This window comes from Stegastes partitus, unplaced genomic scaffold, assembly GCF_000690725.1.
Source record: "Stegastes partitus isolate 25-593 unplaced genomic scaffold, Stegastes_partitus-1.0.2 Scaffold2011, whole genome shotgun sequence".
Taxonomy (NCBI): domain Eukaryota; kingdom Metazoa; phylum Chordata; class Actinopteri; family Pomacentridae; genus Stegastes; species Stegastes partitus.
Genome location: NW_007579742.1, coordinates 72,552 through 98,542, shown reverse-complemented (window position 1 = coordinate 98,542; position 25,991 = coordinate 72,552). Strand labels below are relative to the sequence as shown.

At 39.9% G+C, this 25,991-nt stretch overlaps 1 protein-coding gene across 1 annotated transcript in view; it reads right to left on the bottom strand.

The window, feature by feature from the left end:
• Positions 1-1,197: 1,197 nt before the first annotated feature.
• dnah5 (dynein, axonemal, heavy chain 5) overlaps positions 1,198-25,991 on the bottom strand; it is a gene marked incomplete at its 3' end in the record, with an annotated part of 91,776 nt that continues 66,982 nt past the window's right edge. The window contains exons 65-82 of the mRNA XM_008303463.1: positions 25,814-25,949; positions 25,202-25,383; positions 24,715-24,849; positions 23,727-23,882; positions 21,102-21,284; positions 19,508-19,612; positions 19,045-19,183; positions 18,686-18,800; positions 17,371-17,561; positions 16,047-16,168; positions 11,009-11,158; positions 9,187-9,432; positions 8,536-8,755; positions 7,323-7,528; positions 6,287-6,490; positions 3,692-3,907; positions 2,403-2,615; positions 1,198-1,479 (exon numbers count right to left, since the gene is read on the bottom strand). Of these exons, the coding sequence (XP_008301685.1) occupies positions 1,198-1,479; positions 2,403-2,615; positions 3,692-3,907; positions 6,287-6,490; positions 7,323-7,528; positions 8,536-8,755; positions 9,187-9,432; positions 11,009-11,158; positions 16,047-16,168; positions 17,371-17,561; positions 18,686-18,800; positions 19,045-19,183; positions 19,508-19,612; positions 21,102-21,284; positions 23,727-23,882; positions 24,715-24,849; positions 25,202-25,383; positions 25,814-25,949 (3,201 nt within the window). The remainder of the gene's footprint in view (positions 1,480-2,402; positions 2,616-3,691; positions 3,908-6,286; positions 6,491-7,322; positions 7,529-8,535; positions 8,756-9,186; positions 9,433-11,008; positions 11,159-16,046; positions 16,169-17,370; positions 17,562-18,685; positions 18,801-19,044; positions 19,184-19,507; positions 19,613-21,101; positions 21,285-23,726; positions 23,883-24,714; positions 24,850-25,201; positions 25,384-25,813; positions 25,950-25,991) is intronic.

Below are 25,991 nucleotides of genomic sequence, written 5' to 3'. Positions count from 1 at the left end.
ATGCCGCTTGCGGCTTTAATTATTATTGTTTCGGTGTGGAACAGGTGCACAACACATTTTACTGCAAGTTATACCATGTATAACTGAGTTTGTGACCAATAAAGGCCTTGAATCATTAATTCCTTGAAACCATGGGCCACTCGATTCACAACATTGACATCAGCAAACCGCTCACTCACATGACACCATACACACTGTCTGCCATCTGCCCTGTACAGTGAAAACCGGGATTCATCCGTGAAGAGAACACCTCTCCAAAGTGCCAGACGCCATCAAATGTGAGCATTTGCCCACTCAAGTCGGTTACGACGGCAAATTGCAGTCAGGTCGAGACGTGGATGAGGACGACAAGCATTCAGATAAGCTTCCCTGGGACGTTTTCTGACAGTTTGTGCAGAAATTCTTTGGTTATGCAAATCGATTGTTGCAGCAGTTGTCCGGATGGCTGGTCTCAGACACTCTTGGAGGTGAAGATGCTGGATGTGGAGGTCCTGGGCTGGTGTGGTTACACGTGGTCTGCGGTTGTGAGGCCGGTTGGATGTACTGCCAAATTTTTTGAAACACCTTTGGAGACTGCTTATGATAGAGAAATGAACATTCAATTCATTGACAAAAGCTCTGAGGGACATTCCTACAGTCAGCATGCCAATTGCACGCTCGCTCAAAAGTTGCGACATCTGTGGCATTGTGCTTTGTGATAAAACTGCACATTTTAGAGTGGCCTTTTACTGCGGCCAGCCTAAGGCACACCTGTGCAATAATCATGCTGTCTAATCAGCATCTTGATATGCCACACCTGTGAGGTGGATAGTTTAATTCGGCAAAGACAAATTTTAAAATTTGATTCACAAACTGAAGATTAGATTCACAAATTTGATTTAGACAAATTTGTGAACAATCTTTTAGAGAAATAGGCCTTTTGTCTACATAGAAAAAGTCTCAGATCTTTGAGTTCAGCTCATGAAAATTGGGGCAAAAAGAATGTTGCGTTTATATTTTTGTTCAGCATATCATGATTCAAAGGCATAGATCTCTAATGATGAATGAATTCTAATGAATAATGCAGGGATGGTGATTTGGATCCGGATCAAGTGGGGTTAAACGTAAGGATAGGTGTAGCATTTACTCCGCCCCCACATTAATATAAATGGGAAGTCACTAGAAAACAAAGGGAAGTGTGTGTTCCCTTGTCGTCACCGTGTCTGTGTGCGTGTGCATGCGTGTGCGTTCGCCTGTGTGGCTGTGTGCCTGCTTCTCCCTCTGTGTGCCATCTGGTCTCATCCCCGGCGGTGGGTAAATAGGTAGGTAGCCTGATGCCGTGTGTACCTGTCTCATGGCTGTCAGGAAGCCCTGCGGGTTGAAGAAGCCTGTCATCCAGAAGCAGTTGGGCCGCCCTTCAAAGATCCAAGCCTGAAACTGCCGGTTCCGCTCAAGCAACTCTGTGAACCAGAACCCCAGGGTGCTGGATGCCCACGATGCCTGAAAAACAACAACAAAGACAAGCAACAACATGAACAAAACATTACAATGACACTGAAAACTGTCATCCAAGGGGGGATCAGAGGAGAAGACAAAGGGAGGCAAAAAAAAAAAAGAAAAAAGAAAAGGAAAAAAAGGACTGTGAGTCATCGTGTGGCAAGAAAGAAAAAGGAGATTTCACAAAAGACAAAAATATGAATACAACAAAACACTATAGAGTGGTACCAAAAAGAAGAAGATGGTGCTGCAGGTAGAAAAACTCTGAATCCAAGCCAGGAAGCCATTCAAGTCACAATTATTGTAATGATGTAATGTTTGTAAGATCACAGCCTGAATGCCAACAGAATGACTCGAATGTGAAATACGCGAAAAGTCATGCCAAGTCATACCTCTCTGTTGTTTGCTCCCTCTGTGTCGTTATAAATTTTCAAGTAATTTCTTCAGCTAAGTTTGTTACGAGTAATTTTCTTCATTTGTATTCATTATTATGGAAATGTATTTGCTCACTGTGCATAAAATTCTAAAATAAAGTACACAAATAAAAAAGGTAAGGAGATCGGTGTCAGCTAAACAAGAAGAGTCTGAGGATTAATGCTGATGTGGCTTTGTTTTAGTGAGCAAATTACCTGATGTTCTCAGAAACAAACAAACCTTGAAAACAAAAAAAGAAAATAGAGAAATTATACCTGCATAGTTGAAAAAAATAAGATCTGAGATATCAATTTGTGCCTTGGAGCTCCTTATACATAGCTTGGTAGTTTTATTTTTTATTTTTTGTAATGTGTTGACATGTGCGCATATGAAACTGGACGATAAACATTTGAGGTAAACAAATTATTAGCAAATTTTCAAACATCACCTAACATGCGCAATATCACATTAAGGGTAGTTTAATTCTTTTTCAATCAATATTCTCAACAAACCTTTTTCCAGCGTGCAGGAATGCGTGCATCGTACATGCAGTCAAGGGCGTCCCGCAGGTTCTCACTCATGATGATGGTTCCATCGATGGCCAGCTTGAGATCCGTCAGAGTGTTTCGGACCAGAACTATGACCCTCTGCATCCGGTCGATCTCCTGACGCAGGAAGATGTTCATGGGCTTAAAAGGACCCATCTTCTGGAGATGCTCTCTTACCTGGTTTAAGTAAAGTAGACAAGGCAAAACTTAAAAGGATCCAAAGAAGGGATTTAGAGTAGTAGGATACATTGAAATCCATTCTGTAATCAGGATATCAAAAAAGGGAAGTTATTAACAAATGGACTTGATTACAGAATAAGCTTAAAGTCAGCATGCTGATATTTTTTTGTATTGGGGTGATCACAAAGAAACAGAAAATACATAAAAGTTACACTGCTATTGTATCGTAATACTTGGATTAGGTTACAGATTAGATTTTTAACTGTTTATTATTAATTGTGTAAAATTACATTTTTAAAGTAACCCTCCCAACAATGTCTAAAATAGGCAGAATGAATAGAAACCTACTCAAGTAAAGATTTACTATTATCAGGATGATGCCAATATTTCAAATGTAGCTGTGACAAACTGAACAGAACATAAACTTTCTATACTATTTGTAAGGAACAGAGAAAAAAGAACAGGAAGAAGAGAGCTAGGAAATTCATGGTTGTTTCATTGAGAATTCTTACCAGTACAGAGCTCCCACTAGAAATGCAGACATTCTTGTTAACACTTCAGTATTTCTGCTTATTCTCCTGAGCCTCTTTGCTCCTCGTGTAATTGTCTCTTATTTTAAAACACATCATTTGGAGCTTGCCGACACGGGATACCAGCTCTCTCTATTTTTTTTTGGTGCTTTTACACACTGGGTAAACAAACAGACAAGCCAGTAGACAGATGGAAGTGAAAGTGGCAGACGCAGGGTGTGTAGTGCAGTGGCAGTTTTCTGTGATGAGCTTTGCACCTCGACTCAGAAAAGCCACATTCTCACCTCACTTTTTTTTTTTTCTCTTTAGTGACAAAACTGACGAAGAACCCAAGATTCAGCTGCATTCACACCCTCCTGTCTATTTCTGGTCTTCTTTTACACTCCATCTCCATCTCCAAACACACATCCTGCCTTTCTGCCAGTACCACGGCAGCCCCCTCTGCACAGTACTCACCAGGGCAGCGCTGCACATGTTGCTTCAAATGGCTGCCTCGGGGCTGTTTATGGTGCTCACATACATTGAATCTACACAAGGGCTTACTTCAAAAGGTACGTAGTCAGGAGGCAGTTTCTCCAACATGTCGTCAGCCAGCCTGGACACTGCAGCCTCTCTGGTTTCTCCTCCACCTGATGAGCTGTCTTTTGGTTGAATGCTGAGGATGGTGTCCAGCACGTCTTTGGCCAGTTTACTCTGGAAGGTGATGTCTGCGTTCGGGTGGAGACCAAACACCTCTGGGGTGTCATAGGCTGGAAGACCCTATAAAAGAGAAACGATTATTGAAACAGAGATCACTTATTGAACATTTTAAGACGAAAATGGCCATGATACATTCAGTCTATTATCACAATGAGTGCTGTGAAAGGAAGGGTGACCCAACAGAGCAGTGCATTGCCTCAACCTCTGCAGATGTCCAACAACGTGGACTATATATTTTTTTGGACGGGGGGTTGGCGGTCTCCCTTCCCCCTACCCGAGTTTCAAACACTTATTTCCCTGCGCTGTGGGTTTTGTCACTGCTAAGCCCGCTGTCGGCCTAGAGGGAAGTGTAGACAGCGAGCGTCTCCTTTGATGCACATGGTGTCACCAGCTGCTTCTTTTCACCCTCCAGTGAGGAGAATCATGGCGGGGGTGTAACACATGGAAGATTCATGCTATCCCTCCCAGCAAAATGGTGCACATCCCTGACCAACTAGTGTGAAGTGCTGGTGCACTGACAACATCATCCCTGAGTTTCCCCACAAATGCGACCAAATGTGTTGAAACGGCAGGCGCACAGCTGAGCCAGACATTCCACTGCTGAGAGCTCTACGTCTGTAGTGTGTGGATGGATGTGCTGTCTGTGTGGCTGTATGAGAACATGTGAAATCATCAGTCCTCTGTTGTGCTTTTATCTGAAACTGTGTCTTGACTGCACCAATTACCAGGGACCTTTGTTGCATCTTTCACTGCCTCATTTTCTCTCAACAATCTAATAAAAAGCCATTAAATGTTTATGATATGGTAATGCTTTTCAGCACTGTGCTTAAGAGTTGAACTGACTGTGCTCTCCGATAGAAGCTCTGTAGCAGTCAATACCAATTTTCTGGCCTTAAAGGGTAAATAACTGCACAATGGGGAAGTAAGACACTCCTGCTGATAAGGTGATTAATCAGGTGGCTTAAAGAAATCTTATCTTACTGCTCATCTACTGTGGGTTTAACTGATGACATTTAAACTGGGGTAAAATCTAGGTTTTTGGGACAAAGTTGTTCTAATAAAAATCCAGCCCAAAGCACAAAGTTGAAGCTGTGATGTTTTAATTGGTTTAGAGATATCTAGCAGCGAGTGTCTGACAGATGGACCATCTGTTACTGCAGCGTGACTAATGAGGTGGAAATTTCTGAACAAGCGTACTTTGTGGCGGCTGCACAAAACTTTATGATGGTCAATAATGTCAAATGAGCAAAACCAATTAAAAGCAATTAGAAATGTGTTATTTTATGTGCTTTGTCGTATTTTAAGGAAAGCCCTACTGTATTTTAGAGTTGAATCCTTGTTTTGTTTCAAACTTCCCTCCCCCGAGTTCAATTCTTTGTTGATCTAGGTTGATCTGTTTAAATAAGGAGTAGACAATGAGTTGATCGCGTTTCTGCAAATTTGTGTTCTGCTCGTTCAACAGATGCAAATGGTTTAATACGTTCTCCATTATTAGGACATTTTATTGCATCCAACACACACGCAGAGTCAACCATCAGGAGAGAGGGCAGGCTAATACACCAAGAAAAATGGGAAGTGATGGGAGACAAAAAAAGAGTCACACTTGATTCTAAGCTGAATCGCCTCTGTCCCTCGCTGTGGTCATTTATTTCCTCTTAGGGAATTTTACCTTTGTTCCTGTCTGTCTGCATTTCATTTAAATACACACATGCGCTCACATTCACGGCGACACGTTGTGCTCCGTTATGCATTTTGTCTCTTTGGATAAAGTGTGAACACGTGTGCGTATTTGTGTCCGTGACAGAAAGAGAAAGAAGGGTTGTTAGCAAATGTGACTCTACATAGTGCGTGTGTGTGTTTTTGAATGTTGCATCTGTACGCGTGTGTTCTCCAAGGCTGTGTTTGTCATTCTCTATTTGAGAGGTAGTGCAGAGGAATAAGCTCGCTGAGCCTGGCAGCCCTGAGCATCCATCATAATGAAACCAGCTTTAATGAAACAAGCTCAGGAACTGCCCCCAGACATAGAGACACTCACAAAGGCGCACACACACCAGTTAAGCACACAAGCACACTAATAAATCATATATAATCTGTAATAAAATGAGTATGCCTGCATTCCTATCTGAAATCACACGTGGCAGCCTGCATTCAGATGTGACAGGAACACAGTGCATCAGCATCCTTCAAAAACCTCAAATCTCATGTCGCTTTTTTCACTGATGTCACTGAAAGGTGACAGTGTAGGAAAAAGTGAAACCCAGCAATATCACAAAAGTTTAGATGGCGATATTCAACAAACAGGTGAAATTTTTAAGACATTAGACCTCATCAGAGACTGAAAGCGACATTCTTGCAACCACCTGTCCACACATTGAAACAGCTGTCTTCAAATCTGTTTTATCGTTTGTAGAAGCCAGATACAAGCTAGGAGAGACTGACCTGGATGTACGTTAGATATTGGTCGACATTGGAGCATTTGGGGATGCTGTAGCCTTTGTAGAAGGCGAAGGTAGGTCCAAACATGTCCTCACTGAACCACACCTTGGCAAAGGTGTTCAGGAGGCGCTTGTCGTAGTCATCAGTCACACGGCCACCGTACTGAATCTCACCGATCATATATCTCACTGTGTTCCACGACACACCCTGAGGAGATGCGAAATAATCACGAAGAATGACAGCAAATAAATATGTGAAACTGCTGTTCACAAAAAGTTTGGCAGAAGGCAATGATGAATGTGCAGTGTTGTTGTACATTGCAAGCAGGCTTATAGCAGCACAGTAAAGGTTAATACTACTTTCTCACGCTGTGCACATCAATAACAGTGTGGTTGTTATTTCTGTTTGAGATCTTCATCAATGCTTGGCTGCTAAAAAAAACATTTTCTGAAACACTGATCAAGTCCCGACAAAGAATCACCATTTTTGCATGACAGAAACTGTGAAGGTCAGGGTTGATTCTGGCTTTAGAAATGGTAGCGGAGGTTAATTGTCTTTGGTCTTCATTAGCAGATTTGAAACATACAATTACATTACAATATTTTCAAAGGCATAATAAATTCCTATGTGAGTAAAGCAATGAAAAAGACATTACATTGCATTTATACTGATATAATTATTAAACTTTTGTAAGATGCTGCGTTGCATAAGGTTCCTGCATCTGTAAACTACACTCCACTAGTTTGTTATAATTTATTTATTATACACAAAGTTAAAGACTACAACTCTCTTGTTTGCTTCATAAGAATTTGTAGAGTTGGAGGAAAGGTGATGAAGAGACAAAAAATAAATGCTGCTGCAGAAAAACGCTATCGAATAGTGTTTACAACTATTGTCACACAGAAACTCAGCACTTTGAACTGTTTTAACTGTATCTCACTGTTGCTGGTAGCAGTGCTTGTTGATCTCACCCATCCTCTGGGCCAACAAACATTTATCTGTAGTTCAGTTTGGTCAACATGTAGGAAATGTCTCCTACCTTTTTAATGTCCATGTCATCAAGATGGTTCTGAACAAACTGGACGGTGGCATTGAAGTCAGCCTGGTTGAACTCATAGGGGATGTTCCATCCCAGAGGGCCGTACTTCCTCCTCTCCTGCACTGTGCTGTGGAGAAACGCTACTCCATAGAGCATCGGCTTCCACTGCACCATGTTACTGATATCCAAAAGATCCTGGTTTATACCTGATGAGGGACACATAGATGAATCAGCAGCATGTGCAACAGGAGACAAAGTAAAACCTTCAGAATATCATTGTGGTTTTATGAGCCTTTGAGGTCAACATTTGGAGCTATGATTCAAAGTCTTCCAGCCACAGAAAGTAAAACACGAGTTTCATAAACATAAATGCAATAGGAACAATTGTCAATGCATATTATCTTTTTAGTGGTCGTTTAGGAAAAAAGAAAAGAAAAAAGAAAAAAGAAAAAAAAAAAGAGTTATATATAATGCATCCATTGCTCAAAACAAGTGTGATTCCTCCTAATCTGATTATGAAATGCAACTGTTAATTGCAGCCAGGATTGAAAAGCAGAAGATAAGATTGTACGCAGACTCTTGAGAATCTCAACTGCCCTTCAGGAACAAACGTATTCCTTTTTCCAGATGAGCCAGGAAAAAGACAGCTGGCTCATACATAATAAATATTCTTCTCTTTCGTCCTCAAGTTTTGCATAAAAACACAAACTACGTGTTTCAGCTTATTTAAAAATTCACAAACCCTCCCTGAGGCTTTTGGTACTTGGGTGTAAAATGCAGTAAATTAAGAAGCAAGCAGGTGTTTCTCCTGCATCTCCATCTTTTCATCTGCTCACTTTCCCTGAGGACAAGACAGGATTCAAGGTCTAACTCTAAGTCCTCATCCACAAATGAGTTGTTGTACACACACATACACATCCAGGATAACAACACACCTTATCTTGCTCGCTTATCATTTTTTATGTCCTCTTTCTCACTCACACAGACACATTTCTGATCCCCATTTAGTGACCCACATTTTACCTCATTTCCAATGTGTTTATCTCTAGGAACGTTGTCAGGTCAGAATATTATATTGATTTAGGATCGAATGTGAGCTTCTTTATTCTTAAAACAGCCTCACAAAGCTAATCTTTCGCAGCAAAAGATTAAGAATTCTAGACTCTTTATTATGTTCAACAGTGCTTTAAGGTGAGCTAAACAAAAACCTCACCTCCGTAGGTCCTCTTCAGCCCTGCCTTAAGACCCTGTGGCGGTTCGTTCGTGAACTTGATGGACATCTGCAGAAGCGTGATGGGGAAGTGTCTGTGGACCTCTGTGGTCATCCAAAGGCGGAAGCTGTCGTTGACAAAATCCGTCTCGGTCACCGTGTCCATCAGCTCGTCCATGAAGTCCAGACCCAGGTGGCAGTTCTGGAGTAAGGCCCACCCACCCTGCAGACAACAACAGCAGTAATGGCTATAATCTATATCAAGGACTGTGAAGTGATGAAGCTCAAAAAGGTTCATGTATTTAATACATCTTCCCAGACAGAGCATCTTGGTGTCTGGTTCACCATATTGCAAACAAATGGTTTTGCTGATAAACAGTGCCTATTAAACGTACTCACCCCCCTTGGATGTTTCAGCCTTTTGTTGCTTTTATACATGAAATCGTGGTCAATATAATTTGGCTTTTTTGATAAGATTTTTTTTTCAGCATTCATGTTCCCTTTTACCTTTACAAGCCTTCCAGGGCTTGCTGCTGAGAAGCATCCCTACATCATGATGCTGCCACCACCATGTTTTATGGTGGGGGGATGAATACTTTTAATAGGCATAGTATTAAATGATGCAATAGCTTTAATCTCACATATCTGACTCACATTAGCCATGGATTGCTGCAGAAGCTTGCGAGCATGGACCTCCTGCCCTTGTCCCATCGAGACGTATCGGGTCTCAAACTTCATCTTTTTTCCCAGCGCAATAATGGAGTCGGTTGGGTCTGAGCCCATTGAAAGGAAGCAGATGAGAGGCGTTCGTGGGTCTGATTCCTCCCACATCTTCTCTAAGTCCAGAATCACCCCTTCAGCGTACTTCTCCCCCATTGCATCCATTATGTATTTACGAGCCTATAGTAGAGACAGCAGAAAATGGGGTAAAGTAAATGTGCACTGCAGGGCAAGGACAAGTTAATACGAGAACAAATTTACTTTCTGGAAAGTTGAGAACAGAGGGAATAGTTCAAAGTATTTTTAAAGGCTTAGTCTTTTCAGTAAAAACTGGGTGAAGGTCTTTTAAACAGGCTTGTTTAACAGGCTCAGCAGGCTTCAGAGTAAAAGCTGTTTTATGAAATGTATGTCACGCTTTCCTTCAAGGAGAGTTTTGACCAAGGAAGATATCACTACAGATTGAGCTTCTAAGACATAAAGTTGTTTTCTGGTCCCAGTTAGACTAGTTAGACAAGCAATCGGTGGTTTTAAGCCACTGAATCATTGCACAATAAAGAACAAAAGTGAGTACACCCCTGTGCAATCAAAACTGTTACGGCCTTAAATAATTACATTATTTCTAATTCGGCTTGTATAGTAATTCTTCTTATGAATGGCTAAAAAGAAATAGGAAGAAGAATAAAAGACTTTAGAAAGACTATTGAAAATACAGGGTAAACTCAATGCCACAAAAAGTGAACATGCCTGTAATCATTGGTCAAAAAGTTAGAAAACCTGCTATCATTGAAACAAAACTGATTACACCTGTGACTTCCAATCAGTTTACCTGCATGGACATGGTTAAACCGACTATGTTTATCTGTATTATGGCTCCATGTGGAAAAGAGTTGCTGAAGGAACTGAAAAAAATCTGATTGGGAGGCTTCATATAGATAGAAAAGAATACTGGATGATTGGCACAAATCAGTCCTACCACACTTGCAGCAGTAATCAGAAGGTACAGGTCAAGTCATTAAACCACTAATCAGAGCCACAGTGACCATACTCCTAAAATGACACCACGGGCACAATCTCGCTGTGGAAAACTGACGGACAAGTGCTTCAGATTTCCCACACATCAATGAAAATCAGAGTTTCTATGACAGCTTAGACAGTGCAAAGGACATTGCATAATGTTAACATCTATCAGCGGTGTCCTTTGCTTGCTGTTTAGCACAAAAATGTAGAAGAACATGAAAACACACCTGATATTGAGATCACATTTAGAGATGAGAGCAAAATTAATTTGTTTGGCTCAGGTGGGGAGAAGATGGTTGGCATGATTGTGGTTGGGACTACTGCATAGTCCCAACAGTGAAGTACAGAGGTGGCAAAGTCATAACATGGACTATATGAGTGAAAATATGACTCCCAATCTGCAGAAGGTTGGCAGAAAAGGGATATTCCAATCCAAAGCAAACAAAAAAGTGGAAACTATGACCTGGACAAGTGTGTTGCCCGACTTGAATCTAATAGAACAACTCTGTTCTCTGTAAGGAAAGATGTGTGTAGACTGTATTTTTAATAAAGTAAAACTTAACTGTTCGCTTTCAATTTCAAATCAGAGCCACTTTCCTACTGTTCAACATAGACATAATGCAATTACTGTAAGGTGATAAACCATTTGACGTCAAGCAACACTGCACAGGGGTGTACTCACATCTGTCATACACTGCATCTGGACATCATAACAATACAGAGAGGAGTTTTTCCTAACCTGTGCGATGGTCCTGTCAGGACACCAACATCGTATGAGAAGCAGCCGTCTGAAACAGTCGAGGGCCTGGTCATAGGAGTTTGGAACCACCGCCTCCTCTGGGGCCTCCTTATCAAACCAGAATTTCCACTGCTTCTCATTACGACTTATCTGGAAGAAACATACAAACTGTTCTGACATAGATACACACAAATCAAACCTTCATTGCATCACATTACATCAAATGTAGACAAAAGAATAAGAAAATAGAAATAAATTCACTAGATTCTAGAAGCAAATATACTGAAAAACCCACATTGATTGTCAAAGTGCCATCAGAATTTAATCTAGCAGGAAAATAGACAAAAACAAGGATTAAATGTACCCTATGTTTCTGTTAAACATCACAATGTATTCACTCTGTTCCCTCCTAGATGCACACCACAAATTGCCCAAATTGTCTTAATGTGCCTAAGGACCATGATGAACATGTGCCTCTCTGTACCTGCACAACATGTTTGGGTCCTAATCATTACCATTTCTGTACCATCTTTTCTTCTTTGCAAAAAAAAAAAAATACAGTAAATAACAAGGAGAATTAAACAAAACAAACATAAAAAAAAAAACTTTTATAGAAAAAATCACACTGTATAGATCAGGTCATAAATATGGAAGATTATCTAATCACTTCAAAACAAGCACAGACAAACAAATGTCATGTAATACATGATGTAACAGACAATTTTACAATAAAATGATTTCCTGAATTGTCAAAGTTAATAGTCAGTCAATCATAGAGCTGTATTAAGTGCTAACTGTGCGTAAAGCAGTTTCTATTGAATCTTTGTAAACACAATGTGCTTCCAAGATGTGATGTGAATTTGTGATGGCACACAATGTGCTGTGATGTCGCATAGCCTGTTAAACGCTGTGTTTACATGCACACAGGAAACCAGGCTAGTGGGAGAAAGCACCATGTTTTCAGTACAATAATGTGGAGCTGATCAGTAATGAGAGTTACCCCTGACCACATTTTTTAACCCTAACTCTGGAATATTAGATTTGAATTTGGACTTCTGGTGCAAATGTTGGACTGATCTTTTGGGAAAAGTTCGTGTTTTTTTAGGTTTCTCACATTTAATGTCTGTCTCTACTATGCTGACTTGCTTTTTTTGTTAGTTTTTTTTAATCTACAGACAAAAATATATTTTTAGAAATAATCTGGTTTTGCCAGCAGAAATAAAGCTGTATTACCCAGGTTTATTTTAATCCTTCACTAAATAAACTAGGCTTCCTATTTACAGGGTGTTTAAGAAATCGGATTACTACAGAAAGCTGACAATTTCTCTAGTAATTCCTTATTCTACAGGGTACGATATCCACTTTAGCTCACAGCGGGTTGACTGGCAATATGTATCACTCTGAAACAGAACATGTTCTGTAATGAGTATGAAAGTGAAGCAACTGCCTGCTTTACACGTTCATATAGTTAAAACAAAGCTACTGCTCTTTGTTCAGTATCCGCTGTGCAGTTTCACTTAAGAATTCCAAGGGTTTAGTGGTTGTCTGAGGAGAACATTAACTGTAGGTGCTGGTAGAGTCACGCATCTGAAACAACACAATCCTGTCCTCCCCTTGTTGGAATTCTAATTTGATTAAACAAAGAGCTGTTCCGCCACCTGTCCTTGTTAATCTTGCATACCCAAATACATGTGTATGTGAAGTACACACATATTGTGTGTGTCTCTATGTACACACATGCTCATTCAAAAATAAATGATTGGAAGTTTCTTCAAACCAAGCTCATTTCACAGAGCACTGAGTTTTCCTCTCCATGGAAGCCACCAGACTGTCAGTCACCCACAAGGGTGTGTGTATTTGTGCGTGAGTGACAGTCCATATGATGAGTGTGTGTGTGTGTGTATAAAAGAGAGATGAAAAGAGCCATGAAGAAACTGATATTGACATGCTTACTAGAGCAAAGAACAGCAGTGAAAATATTTAATAAGCACCTTGAGACCACTGCTGTAGGTGTGTGTGTGTGTGTGTGTGTGCGCGCGCGAACGCGCGTGTGTGTGTGACAGAGGGTGAACGCTGTGTCTTTGGCCGGCAGCAATCTGGTTCTGCTTCCAGAGCCCGCCATTTAAATCGGTGGCGCCAAGTCCACCTTCAGTACTCTTTATCAGTTGGCGTTTCATGCTGCTGCATGTCTGAGAAGATATGCAGTGAAGTGACTGTGCAGTCAGCAGTATGGCTACTGTGACTCGGACGAAAGCATTGAAAGCGCAAAACCCAGCATCTCTGTTCCTGCAGTGACCGCCTCTGTGAGGGACATTCTCGGTAAGTGCTCCTCAGAAGAGGCTCCGACTGTTCCATGTTTGGCACTCCTGAGTCTGATCCGGTTGCAGCTGATATTGTAAGAATTATACTGAATGACCTGCATATATGTGAGCCTGGAAGTGCAGCTGCATCCCCTGAAAAATCCCCCAGACCTAACTTTAACATGGGCCCAATCGTCAATAAGGTCAGGAGCTTTTTCCTCACATGCTGTGTCTTCAGATGATGAGGCTAGTGCCAAGAAAGTTTGCCAATATGGTGACTTTTCTGAGGCTGCGAAAAGGCAGTTTGAAAAAATGGTTTCAGCCCCGATGAGCGCTTTCAAGAGGAAAGATTCAGAGTTCCTTGTGGATCTGGAATAGGAGTCCTGTCAGTCTCAGTTCCAAAGTGTCTTATCTGACAACGAATACTCTTTACCTGAAGGTTTTCTGGAGTCTTCCAGGATGATCAAATTCAGACCTTCATTGAGCTACTTGGTAGTCTCACCAACATGTTCCAGAAAAGATTCATTAGATTTTGAACCTATCAAACTGGGTCTTGACAACTTGTATGACATGTTTGGACAGTCAGAGAAATGCGGGAAAGCATCAGGTCTAGCCGACAAATCAGGAAGTTCTCTAGGGAACTGACTAATAAAGTGTACGATCATCTGATGGTTGGCTGTACATATCACATTCCCATTGCTGTGCCGGGCAGATGTCTGTCTGACTCTGTCCTCTCCAAGATCAAGAGGCAGGTGGACGACACTGAGCTTCACTTGTCCGTCTTCTGACAGCTATTAAATTAATGTTCTATACTGCTTAGAACTGCTGAACATGGAGACTATTCAACTTCTGCAATCTTGTTCTGTTCCTAGTCAAAAGGGTTCTTTTCTTGGTTGACGAACATTGCTGCAACTGTCTCAGCGCAAAGGAACCACAAAGATCACCAATTTGACATCAGCATTGAGAAACAATCCTGATCACACAGTTATCAATTACAGTAAATCACTGTTAACAAAAAGACAAGCCATTCAGAACAAGTCCTTTTCAAACTTGCACTGTTTAAAAAAACAAACAAAAAAAACCTGTAACTTTATGGATGTCTGCAAAATTGATCACTTGAATTAAGATATCTGAAAGATTACAAATATGTTTAATGTAACCTGTATCTGAACAAACATAACATTTCAAATTTTTATAAAAAATTGAAATGTTTTGACATAAAAACACTGTTTAAACACAAATTTATCATATACCTGGGAAAAGCTTTTTTATTTTATTTATGGATTTATTTAATAATTTAGTGTGTGTGTGTGTGTGTGTGTGTGTGTGTGTGTTGTGTGTATAAATGGTCTTCTTTGTTGACAATTTGAAGGTTTGGTTTGATTTGTGAGTTGTGTGGAGTTAGAAGGGAGGTGCTGGTCTGACTAGTGATAAGGATCTGATGTGTGTGTAATCAACTGTGTGTTGAGGGTTTTTTTTTTTTGCCTTTGTGGGCGCATGTACGTGTGTGTGTATTAAAACAAAATATGTGTTGGATCAGTGAGCATCATCGTAACAGAGCAGTTAGCTGCATCAGCTCCCTACAGACTGTGTGTGCGTGTAACAGATGAGAACTGCTATCTGTAGACCTAATAGATGAAAGTCCTTTTGGGTAAAATCTCTCTCTCAGCTGAATAAATGTATCACCCACCTGTCAAGGCATGTCTGAATTGTTCGAGCTGTGCATGTTCAGGGGTGTGTTCATATTTATTATTCCCAGTGGGTATTCTCAGCTGACAGCACACAAACCCAGGAGGGACCCGTGTCATTATTAAGGCAAAAATGAAGTTCAGTTTAATTTTTTTTAAATCAATATAACACAGAGCCCCAGAAGGGACATGGAGAAAGAAAAAAAACAAAAAACAAAAAGAGGAAATAAAAATAGACGTATCTTTCTTGTCATCTCGCAGAAGTCACATCAATCTTAATGGACGTTTTGTGAAAACTGAGCTTCTTGCTAAGCACTGATTGAATGCAAAATACAACATAATAAAACTCTCATACAGGTGGGTGTCCTCCATTGTCGTTTCTCCATACTGCCAAAAAGATCCAGAAGTATATATACCGCCGAGGTGCTCCCTACATAGTTCACTACATATATGGTTCATTACAGTGGTCCCTATATAGTGAGTAGGGAGTGAGTGGATGATTTAGGACACAACGCTATAGTTTTGCGAGATCTCGCAAAAGACACATCTATTTTTTTTTTTTATTCCTCTCCCTGTTTTTTTTCTTTCTCCATGTCCCTTCCAGAGACTGGCGACCTGTCCAGGGTGTCCCCTGCCTTAGGCTCCAGCACCCCCGCAACCCTGGTGACAATTATGTGGTGTATAGATAATGGATGGATGGATGTCCCTCCTGGGCTCCATAATATAACGCCAATTCATAAAATATGTTATTTCAAGGCACTTCACATAGTAAGGGAGGGAAACCAACAAATCCAAAGTTGCCTCTGGATTCTCTTTGAGCAAACACCTGACAACAAGGGAGAGAAAAAAACTCCCCTTTACCAAATGAAGATGTAGGGTGCTTTTCAGCATTAAGACTTCATTTCAAGGTAAAGGTTAGAATTAAGTCTGGTTAGAGTTGGGGTTAAGTACTTAGGTTAGGTACTAGATACTATGAGTATCTTCACAAACATAGCCATATAAACACATGTATGTGTGTGTGTGTGTGTGTGTGTGTGTGTGTGTGTGTACCTGATCCAGTATATCAGAGAACTGCCACAGTTTACTGAGCTCTACAAGGTTGAGCCAAGTCATGTCGAGGATCCATTTAGCTGGTTTCTGGGGGCAAGCCTTCAGGTCCAGAGATGCACCTCCTGGATGATATAAACACATTCATAAAAACACAGCTACATGTGCACATACACACAAAAACAGAGACCCACAGTGAAAAAAAAGCATAAAAGAATATTTTCAAAATACAGAAATACACAATGACAAATGTTTTTCGTTGTTTTTACATTCATGCAAACATGTGAACATAATCTTCAAAAACATAGACAAAAGTCGTGAGTATTGTGATTCCATGGTCAGCAGGTCGGAGCTGACAGATGGTGAAGCTGCATGCATGCAGCAGACTGTGTCTGTTCGGGTTTTGCCAGTTGCCATTGCTGGCTTTTATCCCTGCAGTGAAGAGCACTTTGTATCTCTGATTCAGTGAACTGCTACAGTGGAAATATGTGTGATGAAGACTGTGATGAGCTTTAAAAGACGCTGCTCTGCAAAGTAAATAATACAGCGAAAAAAAAGAAAACCCTCAAACTGAAAATACATGGGAATTTTAGTCAGACTTTATCAACAGTCCTGTTCTAAGGAAAATGATGAATGTTTTACAGCAAAGCTTATTTCTTCTTTTTATGTTGAGATATGAATGCAGACTCTATGAAAACAAGTACGCAAGCCACTGTAAGTCGTCTTTGTTTGGCTGCAAGGTCAAATCATAAGCAATATATATATATTATCGCTACTAATGCAACAAAGCAATCGCAAATGAGGCATAACAGACTGTAACATAGAAACATTGTATTGTTGGAAACTTCTGCTTTAGTAGCTCCACTCTTTGGTAAACACTTAAATCTAAAATATAAAGTCTTTGTTTATGTTACATAAGCATTCATTAGGCTCCATTAAGTGTATTTTATTACAGGATGTAAATCAATCTCTAGCGTTTGCCAACTAACACTGATTACCATACTTAGTTTAACTAAAGAAAAATATGATGCTTTTGTATTTTTTATGAATGCAAGAAGCTGTTAAATTGATAATATTTTCATGTTTGCATGCTGTTTTCTAGGTTTGACTTTCTGTTAGCGTATTTCACAAACACAATGAAGTTTAAAAGCCAGCGCCCACATTGTGAATGTTTGAACAAACACATGAGCACATCCAACTGGCAAAGCAGCAAAAAAACGAAACAAAACACAAAAACAACCTAATCCAGGCTCTTATGTGAACAAGTAAACAAGACAACAGAACATTTACAAATTAAACTTGTCGAGTGTTCACATTTGCCTCTTACCTTTAATGAGCGTGAGAAACTCCTCGTGTTTGACCCTGTTGCTCTGCATGTCGATCTTCAGCGTCAGCAGCAAAGTGAAGAGGAACTTGTGCTCCTCATACAGGCCTCGAGCTGCGTACTTATACACCTCAAAGGTCATGAACTCTATGATGCTGGCGATCCGTTTGCTGGTGATGGGGCTTTTGGATGACCTGTTAGGGCAGTAAATCACAGCATATATCTTAGTTAAAGTTTGACTTTGCAGCTCCTGCTGTCATAATTCTATTTACAAATAGTAACAGTGACAATTCCCCAGAATTAAACACAGATCAGCAGGGTTACTAGAGACTCATGTATAAGCAGTGTCAGCTGTGATGCTCAGGATGTTTGTTGCGCTTGGTAACAAGGAATGTAGCCATTAATGTTCCTGGGGCTATTAAAATTATTCTGTTGTATGTTTTTGGGGAAAAACAGAGCAATCAAATTTGTAGCCAGCTGTTTAAAATGCACCATCACATATATGCCTTAAAAAAACCACAAAACAACAAATGGCCCCATTTGCAGACAGAAACCATCACAGTTAAAGTTTCAGTGTTCAACCTGTAGTTTATGTATTGACTTGGTCCACTTTTAATGTAACAAGCTAAAAGTAAATGTCTTCACTTTTTAGTCATATGTGCTGTAAGTATTCTCAGTTCAATCCAAATGAATACAGGATGCAAATTGCACAAAGCTTCTTCCTTCTTATTTTTATCCAAAAGGCACAATAAAAAGAAGAACTGCACATTGTAATTTTAAAAAAAATATTTAAAAAAGGCAAAAGAAATTGCATGTATTGACACTTTGGCAATTACATGGTATTACTTTTTGTATTGTCATACTTTTTGAATATGCTCCACTTACAATTTAAAGGTCTGGCACAATTTACCATGTGACAACAGCTTATTCTTTCTGCAGTTACTGTGTGGAAGTGTAGTTGAAGGACACAGACTGACAATAAGGGGGGATTGTTTGGCTTTATGCTGTATAAACTGTCTGAAAATATAATATCATTTTGTCCTTTTTGAAAATCAGTGCTTTAGGAAAGGCTAATATTGCATCATGGCAGTCTGCAGCATGGCAACTGGCACGGTCAATAAAGAAAATCCCCCACTGAGACAATATTTGCCAGCTTTGCATTACAAAGACTGATATGGAGCTTCTAAGGACCACTCACTATAAGCAAAAAAGCTCCACAATAAGAATAAATTTCATTTTTTTGTGAAACTACACCTTGAACGGGAAAACCAATTCAGTTATAGAAAGCAGGAACTGCTGACTGCCAAAGTATTCTCACCTGGCCAGAGAAAGGTCAAACAGTCCCAGGAACTGTCTCAGAGAGGTCTGATACATGACATTCACCATACTCATCTCAGTGATCAGGAAGTACAGGATGCTGCCCCTGGTGGCCACTGAAAACAAGAAGACATGTAAATAAGTTCCCGAAATTGCTTTCTGTTGACTGTGACCTTTTTTCATGAATCATAAAAGCCCGTCCATACACTTGAGATACAAAGTATAAAACTCTTGATGATGAAGTGAATAAAAATGTCCTGAAGTTTGGCAGGCACACTTTGCCTACCAGTACCAGCAAATTACCAAAAAAACAAAAAAACAAAACAAAACACCAAGTTCTGCCTGAGAGTGATGACGTACCTGGTCGGTACTCTTCTCTGGCAGCATTGATCTGGATCTCAGTCTCAGCGGCAATCTGCAGTTTCTGAGTGACCTCTTCAGCTGTGAGCTTTGTGTTGCTAAGCACCAGAATCAGACTCTCATCATCCACCAGTGAACCCTGCAAAAACACATTTACAAGAGAAAGTTAGGAAACAATAAAAATCGAAACATTACTATGGTGACTGAAATGGAGAATTATAGCTCAAACTGTAAAAGCTGTACATGTACTTCTATAGTTCCTTTACTGGGTGAACTCCTTTGTACCGCTTTCTTTGTGGAATAAAAATGCAGATTTATTCCAGCCTGCATATATCAACAGTCTATTTTTTGAATTTTCCTTTTGTGAAACAAGAAAGGACACAACAGTCACATGCCTGGATTACACGCTGTTCATCATTTCTAAATGTTTCCTGATACATCCGTTTCAGATGTATTTCCTTGCCTGTGTGCTGGTCAGTCTGTAGAGGAGGTTGTCCTCCAACTCCTTCATCTTTCTCTTGTTAGATGTCACATCTTCCAAGAGGTCTGTCCTCTCCTTCTCCAGTTCCTAGTGTCATAAAAACACAACACAATGCACAAACACACACACAGTTTATGAAGCTGCAGGGTGGTGCTTGGGAAAAAGCTGTAGGACCAATAAAATCAAAAAGCTACGTCTCACCTGACCAACAAATTAAATGTTGTTGTTGTTTTGTTTTTTTTATCTTTTTACCCACATCAAAAAAAATGGTAGTCTGGTCATAAGTGGCTAATAAAAGGGTAAAAACTGTCACAAGTTACCACTACTGCCAGACTGACAGGAGTGTTTTGAATCATTTACTTTGCTCCTGTAGATTATAAGCATACTTTTCTGAAAACTACAGTGTCTGGCTTTTATATGGTATGTTTTTGTGAGCTTAAGGACAAATCCTCTTCATTAGTAATACAGTGGAAAGGGAAAAAAAGACTTTATGAGCTGACAAAACCCACCAAGAGTGAAGAAATAAAAAGAGAGTTATCAAAGAAGATATTCTATCTTCCTTCAGCACTGTGACAAAGTACAAAGTAAACCATCACAGGATTAAGTGCCGCACCTGTAAATTAAACGTAAGCCGTGAAACACTGTGTTGGATTTAGAATTTTAGGGATATTTTTACTGTTCTGACTGACATGGTCAAGCCAAGACATTTGATTTGAAGCTGGACAGACTGAAAAGACTCAATGCACACTAATTCTAATATTAGAAAATAAATATTTTAACAGCTTACAAGGAAAGATGTAAAAGTCCTACTTGTAGCTGAAAGTTGTTTGCTCACAGGAGCTGTTACAACAAGTAAAAAACAAATGATTCAATGACACTGGCCTTGAAAAGCTGCATGAGCTGCAAAGACAAGGAGCAGATTTTTATGGCTGAGATAGTAGCTTCAGCTCCCATTATGACTAAATCCATATTTCGTACACAGATAACAAGGCACTCTTCTCATCTGGCATAAATCTTTCATTTGATGATCAGCCATTATTAGAGGGGAAAATTGCTTTTCTGCAGCAGGACCAGTCTTTTCAGAGCAACAATCAATGAGTCCTCTGCATTGGTGCATTTATAATGCGCTATTCTATTCCTGAGTATGAATAACTCAAGTCATCGACACTTCAGACGTGTGCGTCTCTGTGAGTATATTCGGTATTGATGCATGTGAACACTATTTTTGGGTGACTGGTTGTTTTTTTTACACTGTCTGTATTCAAGGGCACAAAGATTGCCATGCTCAACATACAAAGGCTAATAACAACCTTGGAGTTATATTGTTACACAGTCCATGCTTGCTAGAGAGAGACAATTAGGTACAGAGTAGAGAGAGGTGTTGAAAGCCTGCAGTTATATGGTCTCCAAGAGTTTTCTGAAAAACGACAAGGATGTCTAAAAATTTTATTGGGTCAAAGGTTCTTGTGGAGATGCACCGAAACCTTAATTATAAGGTAGTAATAATATATTATTGCTTAATTTAAACAAGTCACTAAATTATGTATCATGACCACCATTTAAGTATAACACTAACCTGTTTTTCAGTTAGGATGACTCTTCCCAGCAGCTGGTCCTCTAGTCCTCTCATGGTGACAGTGAAGTCAATGATGGAGGAGCGAGCGCTGATTTCGGGAGTGTACGCCGGGTTGGGTAGCTTGGTGGTCATATACAACCTGAAGCCTTTCATGACATCTACCTCTTTGTCACCAACTTTCACCTGCAAAAGAAAGACAAAGAGAGGGACAGGTGCATGTTAATTATCAGGTAGAATATAAATATCCACACAATACCAAAATAAGGCTCTGAAAGCTGGCATCACAAATTACCTTTACACAGGCATATTTATCAAATTGACAAGTTCAGTAGAAAATAATGTGTGGAGGGAGGTTTGTTTTTCAGCTCACTTATTTTTTCTTGATTATCAATCCCGATCCTTCCTAAACCACTAAACAATATTACACACAACACTGATGACTCAATTGACAAGAAAGTCGTGGATTAAATGTCAATAAACGCCATCCAGACAAACATGATCAGCGTGTCATTTTGCAGACAGACCTGCATTTCCTGCATGCAAGTGTGTGCATGTGCCTAGATGTGGGCTTATGTTTGCTCTGATCAGCATTTAATTACACATGGCAGCATAACTTCTAATTATCTATCTGCTGGTTCTTCCCTGGAGCTGTCGACGCCAGACACCTTCACTCCTCCCTTGCACCGGGATATTAATAGAAATTAAAGCTTTTCAGGGGAGAAGTAATCACAGGAGAGAATGCATACACCTCTAATCGGGTCTCTCATTAGGTAGCCAGGAAACCTCCAGTCGAATGTGTTGTCTGTGTGACACATGCTTACCTGCAATCACCAAATGGCGTGTGCATGTTTTCCTGTAGTGGTATTTAATGTTTCATGGGTGGGTGAGTGTTTGCATGATAGTTTGTTTGATGCAAGTGTGAGACACGGAGGAAGCGGCTGCAATTTTAGGTGCTGAATATCCAGCAGCAGCCAGAGTCAGGAGATGGGAGATCGTAATGAGAAACAGAGATGCTAGCGAAAAGACTTCCAAAGACAAACTTTCCTTTTTATAAATCTTGTTGTGATATATAGTACGACAAACAGAATACATTTCCACTGACTTCCTAATTGTGTTTTGTGTATGGTATTGCTCAAATCTTTACCAGCATTGCAGAAAAACAGGTTCATGTGTGCAACAAGAAGGATTTTTTGTTTTTAAAAAAAGGTTCAGACCAATTTACTGGCAGAGAGACCAATTTTACAGTGTTTCCTCATCATGCACAATTCTATATTTCCTGTAATACCCAAATTCTACCTCTAAAGCTTGATTCAGGTCCTGTCATGTTTGATAATCATTTGCAGGCCAAACAAGAACTATTTAAACCCTGACCTGCAATTTTCCAAATTAAAAATATCAAACTTGAACATTTCATGAAATTAGGATGCTGAGATAGAGAGCAATCTATTTTTCACAGTCTAGCCACCAATGATGGGAGAAAAGCAAATGACATTCAAAACTGGATTTCACTTCTCAACAGGAAATCTCATTTATGAAGCCAGTAAGAATTATTCTGTAATTTCAGCCTGCACTCTTTATGAAGTCACTCATTAGATTTGCCATTGTAGAAACCATTCGGAGTGTGGTTAGATATTAAATGCAAGAACATCATGTTTGTGAAATAGATGTAATTGGAAATTACTTAAAATACAAATTCATTTATCTGACTAATGTGGATAATTAAGTCTTGATTTGGTTTACACGGATAATAAAATGTTCTCCTCATTTCACACTTAGCTGCTAAAAGAGTACAACACAGCTACTTGGAGAAAACACACAGTCAAACTGGATTCTTCTATGACATGACATAAAAAAAAATACCTACAAGACTTTATTTGTAAATCATCTGCACCAATTTAATTTCCGTCATGCATGAAACATGTTTAATACCAAAAAGGACACAAAAGGAAATAAATAGCAAGTTTTCAAATGTTTTAATACACTAGAGCAATCAGTAAAAAGTACTGAAACTTGGTCCAAGCTGTGATATATGTTTGCTGGCAAAAGGTGTGTTTTAAAAATGACTTAAATAGCAGATATTCGTTAATGCAGCTTTGAAAAACTGAGATGTAGTGAAGGTACTTCAGAGGTCACAGTTTGCAATAACATTTTTCACAAGAGCTGGTGATGCTGAACATCGATCCCAAAGAACAAAATAAATGTGGAAAAAGTAGAAATCAGATGTGTCACAGACCCACAGAAACAGGAATACACAGTCAGTCTGCACACAGTGAAATATTTTCTGAGTGACCATGCTCAACGAGTGCTTTTAATCTGTCCCAAAACAATTAACATGATTTAAGACAGGCGCTGCAGCTGGCAAAGCACAACCAAGACCCTCTCCTCCTTCAGCCAGCACCGCTCACGTTGTGCAGTGTCAGCGAGAAGCTTGTTTTCCCCTGTCTGAGCTAATCAACCTGTGTCAGTACAGGTGTGATGCTTGGCATGGCCAGAAGGACCTGGCAAAGTCCCATCATGCCTCACACCGGTGCTCCAAACACACCTGCCCATTTCACACTCTTCTAACCAAGGAAATAAGAAATTTGGTACATCGGAGTCACAGTAGGGTTGTTTCTGCCATTTTACCTTGTAAGTGGAGCCAGTTTTAATAAAGTTTTTCTCAAGGATGTTGTCGAGCGCAGGGTCCAACTCCTCCCCGACATCCTCGATCAAAAGGGGGCGACCGAGAGACAGACTGTCCTCCAGGTGGTTCCTGAAGTACTTGTGGTTCAGTGAGGTGATCTGAGGTCAGAAAAGCCAACATAATAAAAAATATATAATGCAACTGGCAGCTGGAGTTTTAGATCATCATTTAGTACTAATAGGAATGAAAAAATGCTAAAATGTGTTGATTTTCTAACAGAATCACCTCCCTACCTAACCTCAGCACCAATAGCACTTGTTTCCAACAGGCTGATGCTACATTGGTGAAACAGAAAGGAGCGACCATGTTGTATTTTTCTCTTATTCCTCCAATGCTAACCTCTGTCTGGGCTCGTGACTCGTCAAACTAATTTCACATCACTTTTTAAATGAGCCATTTTTAGAAAACCTTATAAAAATAAATACAGTTTGTCTGATGACATCACTTGTAGAAAGGGTTGAAAACTGCTGCTTGGGGAAATGTGTCTCCAGGACACTCCTAATAGGATTGCAGAATGCATTCACTCAGCTCAGTGATTGCCCCTAACAGGGCCAGTGACCTTGGCTGAGCTTATTATGCTTGCAGAATTTTGCAGTTCTTTTTTTCCAATGTGCTGTGCATGTTGGACAATAGAAAGGATCAAGGGCAAACAGAACACTGCAGAAACTAAGAATCTGGGACTATTATTGCTATAGAAGACCAGATCTGACACAGAAGGTTAAGGAGAGCAAAAGAAAAACCGTAAAGAAATAAGGATCTTAGAAAAAGAAGCATAAAAACCAATGACATACAGCTTTGTAAGAATACAGACAAAGGGTGGGTACAGTTCTTGTATAATGCCAATTAGCCAATTAATGCATGGTTTGCATTTATCCAGCCAACACAGGTCACATATTGTCAACCAAGTGTGGAGATGAAAAAATCCCAAACCTGCAGTTCGCTCCTGGCCTCTTTGTTTTTGATCCATATTTTTCCCTGAGTCTGTGGGTCAATGAGAAGAGGGAAGCGTGCAGCTTTGGTCACAATGATGCCATTATGAATAGACAGGTCATCATTTGGGAGCCCCTGTAAGACAGAAGGAACGAGTGGTGAGGCTAAATAACACTGCTTATGCAAATGCCAGCTAATTCATCTTCATATGAAGAATTTGTTTTGATTTCAAGTATTTTCATTTATTTCACTTTACTATTCAGTCATAATTAGCTTAGCAGGGGTACATGTTTAAATCACAAAAAATAATAAAATCCTTCAAAGAGACAGTTATCAGTGATTAAATGATCAAATTATAGTCAGACAACAGAAGTATTCATACAAAATACACAAAATCTGAAGGTATACTATGTTTCACTATAACCATAGACTTCCAGGTAGATCAACAACTTACAGTTTAGTTACCAGTTAGCCGACAATCACTGACCTGTAGGTTCCACTCACTAACAGTAGGAGCATCGATGAGCAGTTCGGTCAGATTGAGGTTGTTGCCAAATGGGATGCAACGCTGCTTCAGCTCTCGCTGCCAATCATTCAGTAGGAGACTCCGAAACTCCTGATTGAATGGGCCAGAGTAAGAGAGGAAAGCTGTGGCCAGAAGAACATCACCTGGATCAGGAAGACAAAGGTCCTGTTATGAGTGCATACTTGAACACTGGGTATGTGTAAGTGTAAAAAGAAAACAAAGCATAATCGGATGTTGCAGGTCATGTTGATACACTGAAAAATAAAAGTACATAAAAAATAAAGGAGGGATTTAACAATGTAGATAGGATATTAGGAAATAAATGTTAAATCAGACAACAACATTTTGATCAGACTGTTAATAATTCAAATTATTGACCTGGATCAGTGAAATGATGCAGAGCCATTAGAAATTGTCAATTTTCATCTAACTCATTCAAAACCATTCAGAAATAACTCAAAAAAAGTCAATTTTACAAATGTCGGAGCATTAATTAATTATTATATTGCAGACGTCTCTCTGACACCACAGTTTTTGGAACAATTACTTCTTTACAATTGCTGTTAAACCCACCCACAAGGCGCTTGGTTTGAGCAGCAAACTCTTTGCTCTGCTCTGTCCATCTCTCCTTCTCCCCAGCGAGCCCACTGATGAGGCTGGACGCCGTCTGCATCTTGTGTCTGCAGCGCTCGGCGTCCTCCAGCAGTGTCTAATGGGAAAGAGGCCGACAAACAGGTCAAGGGGTTGATGC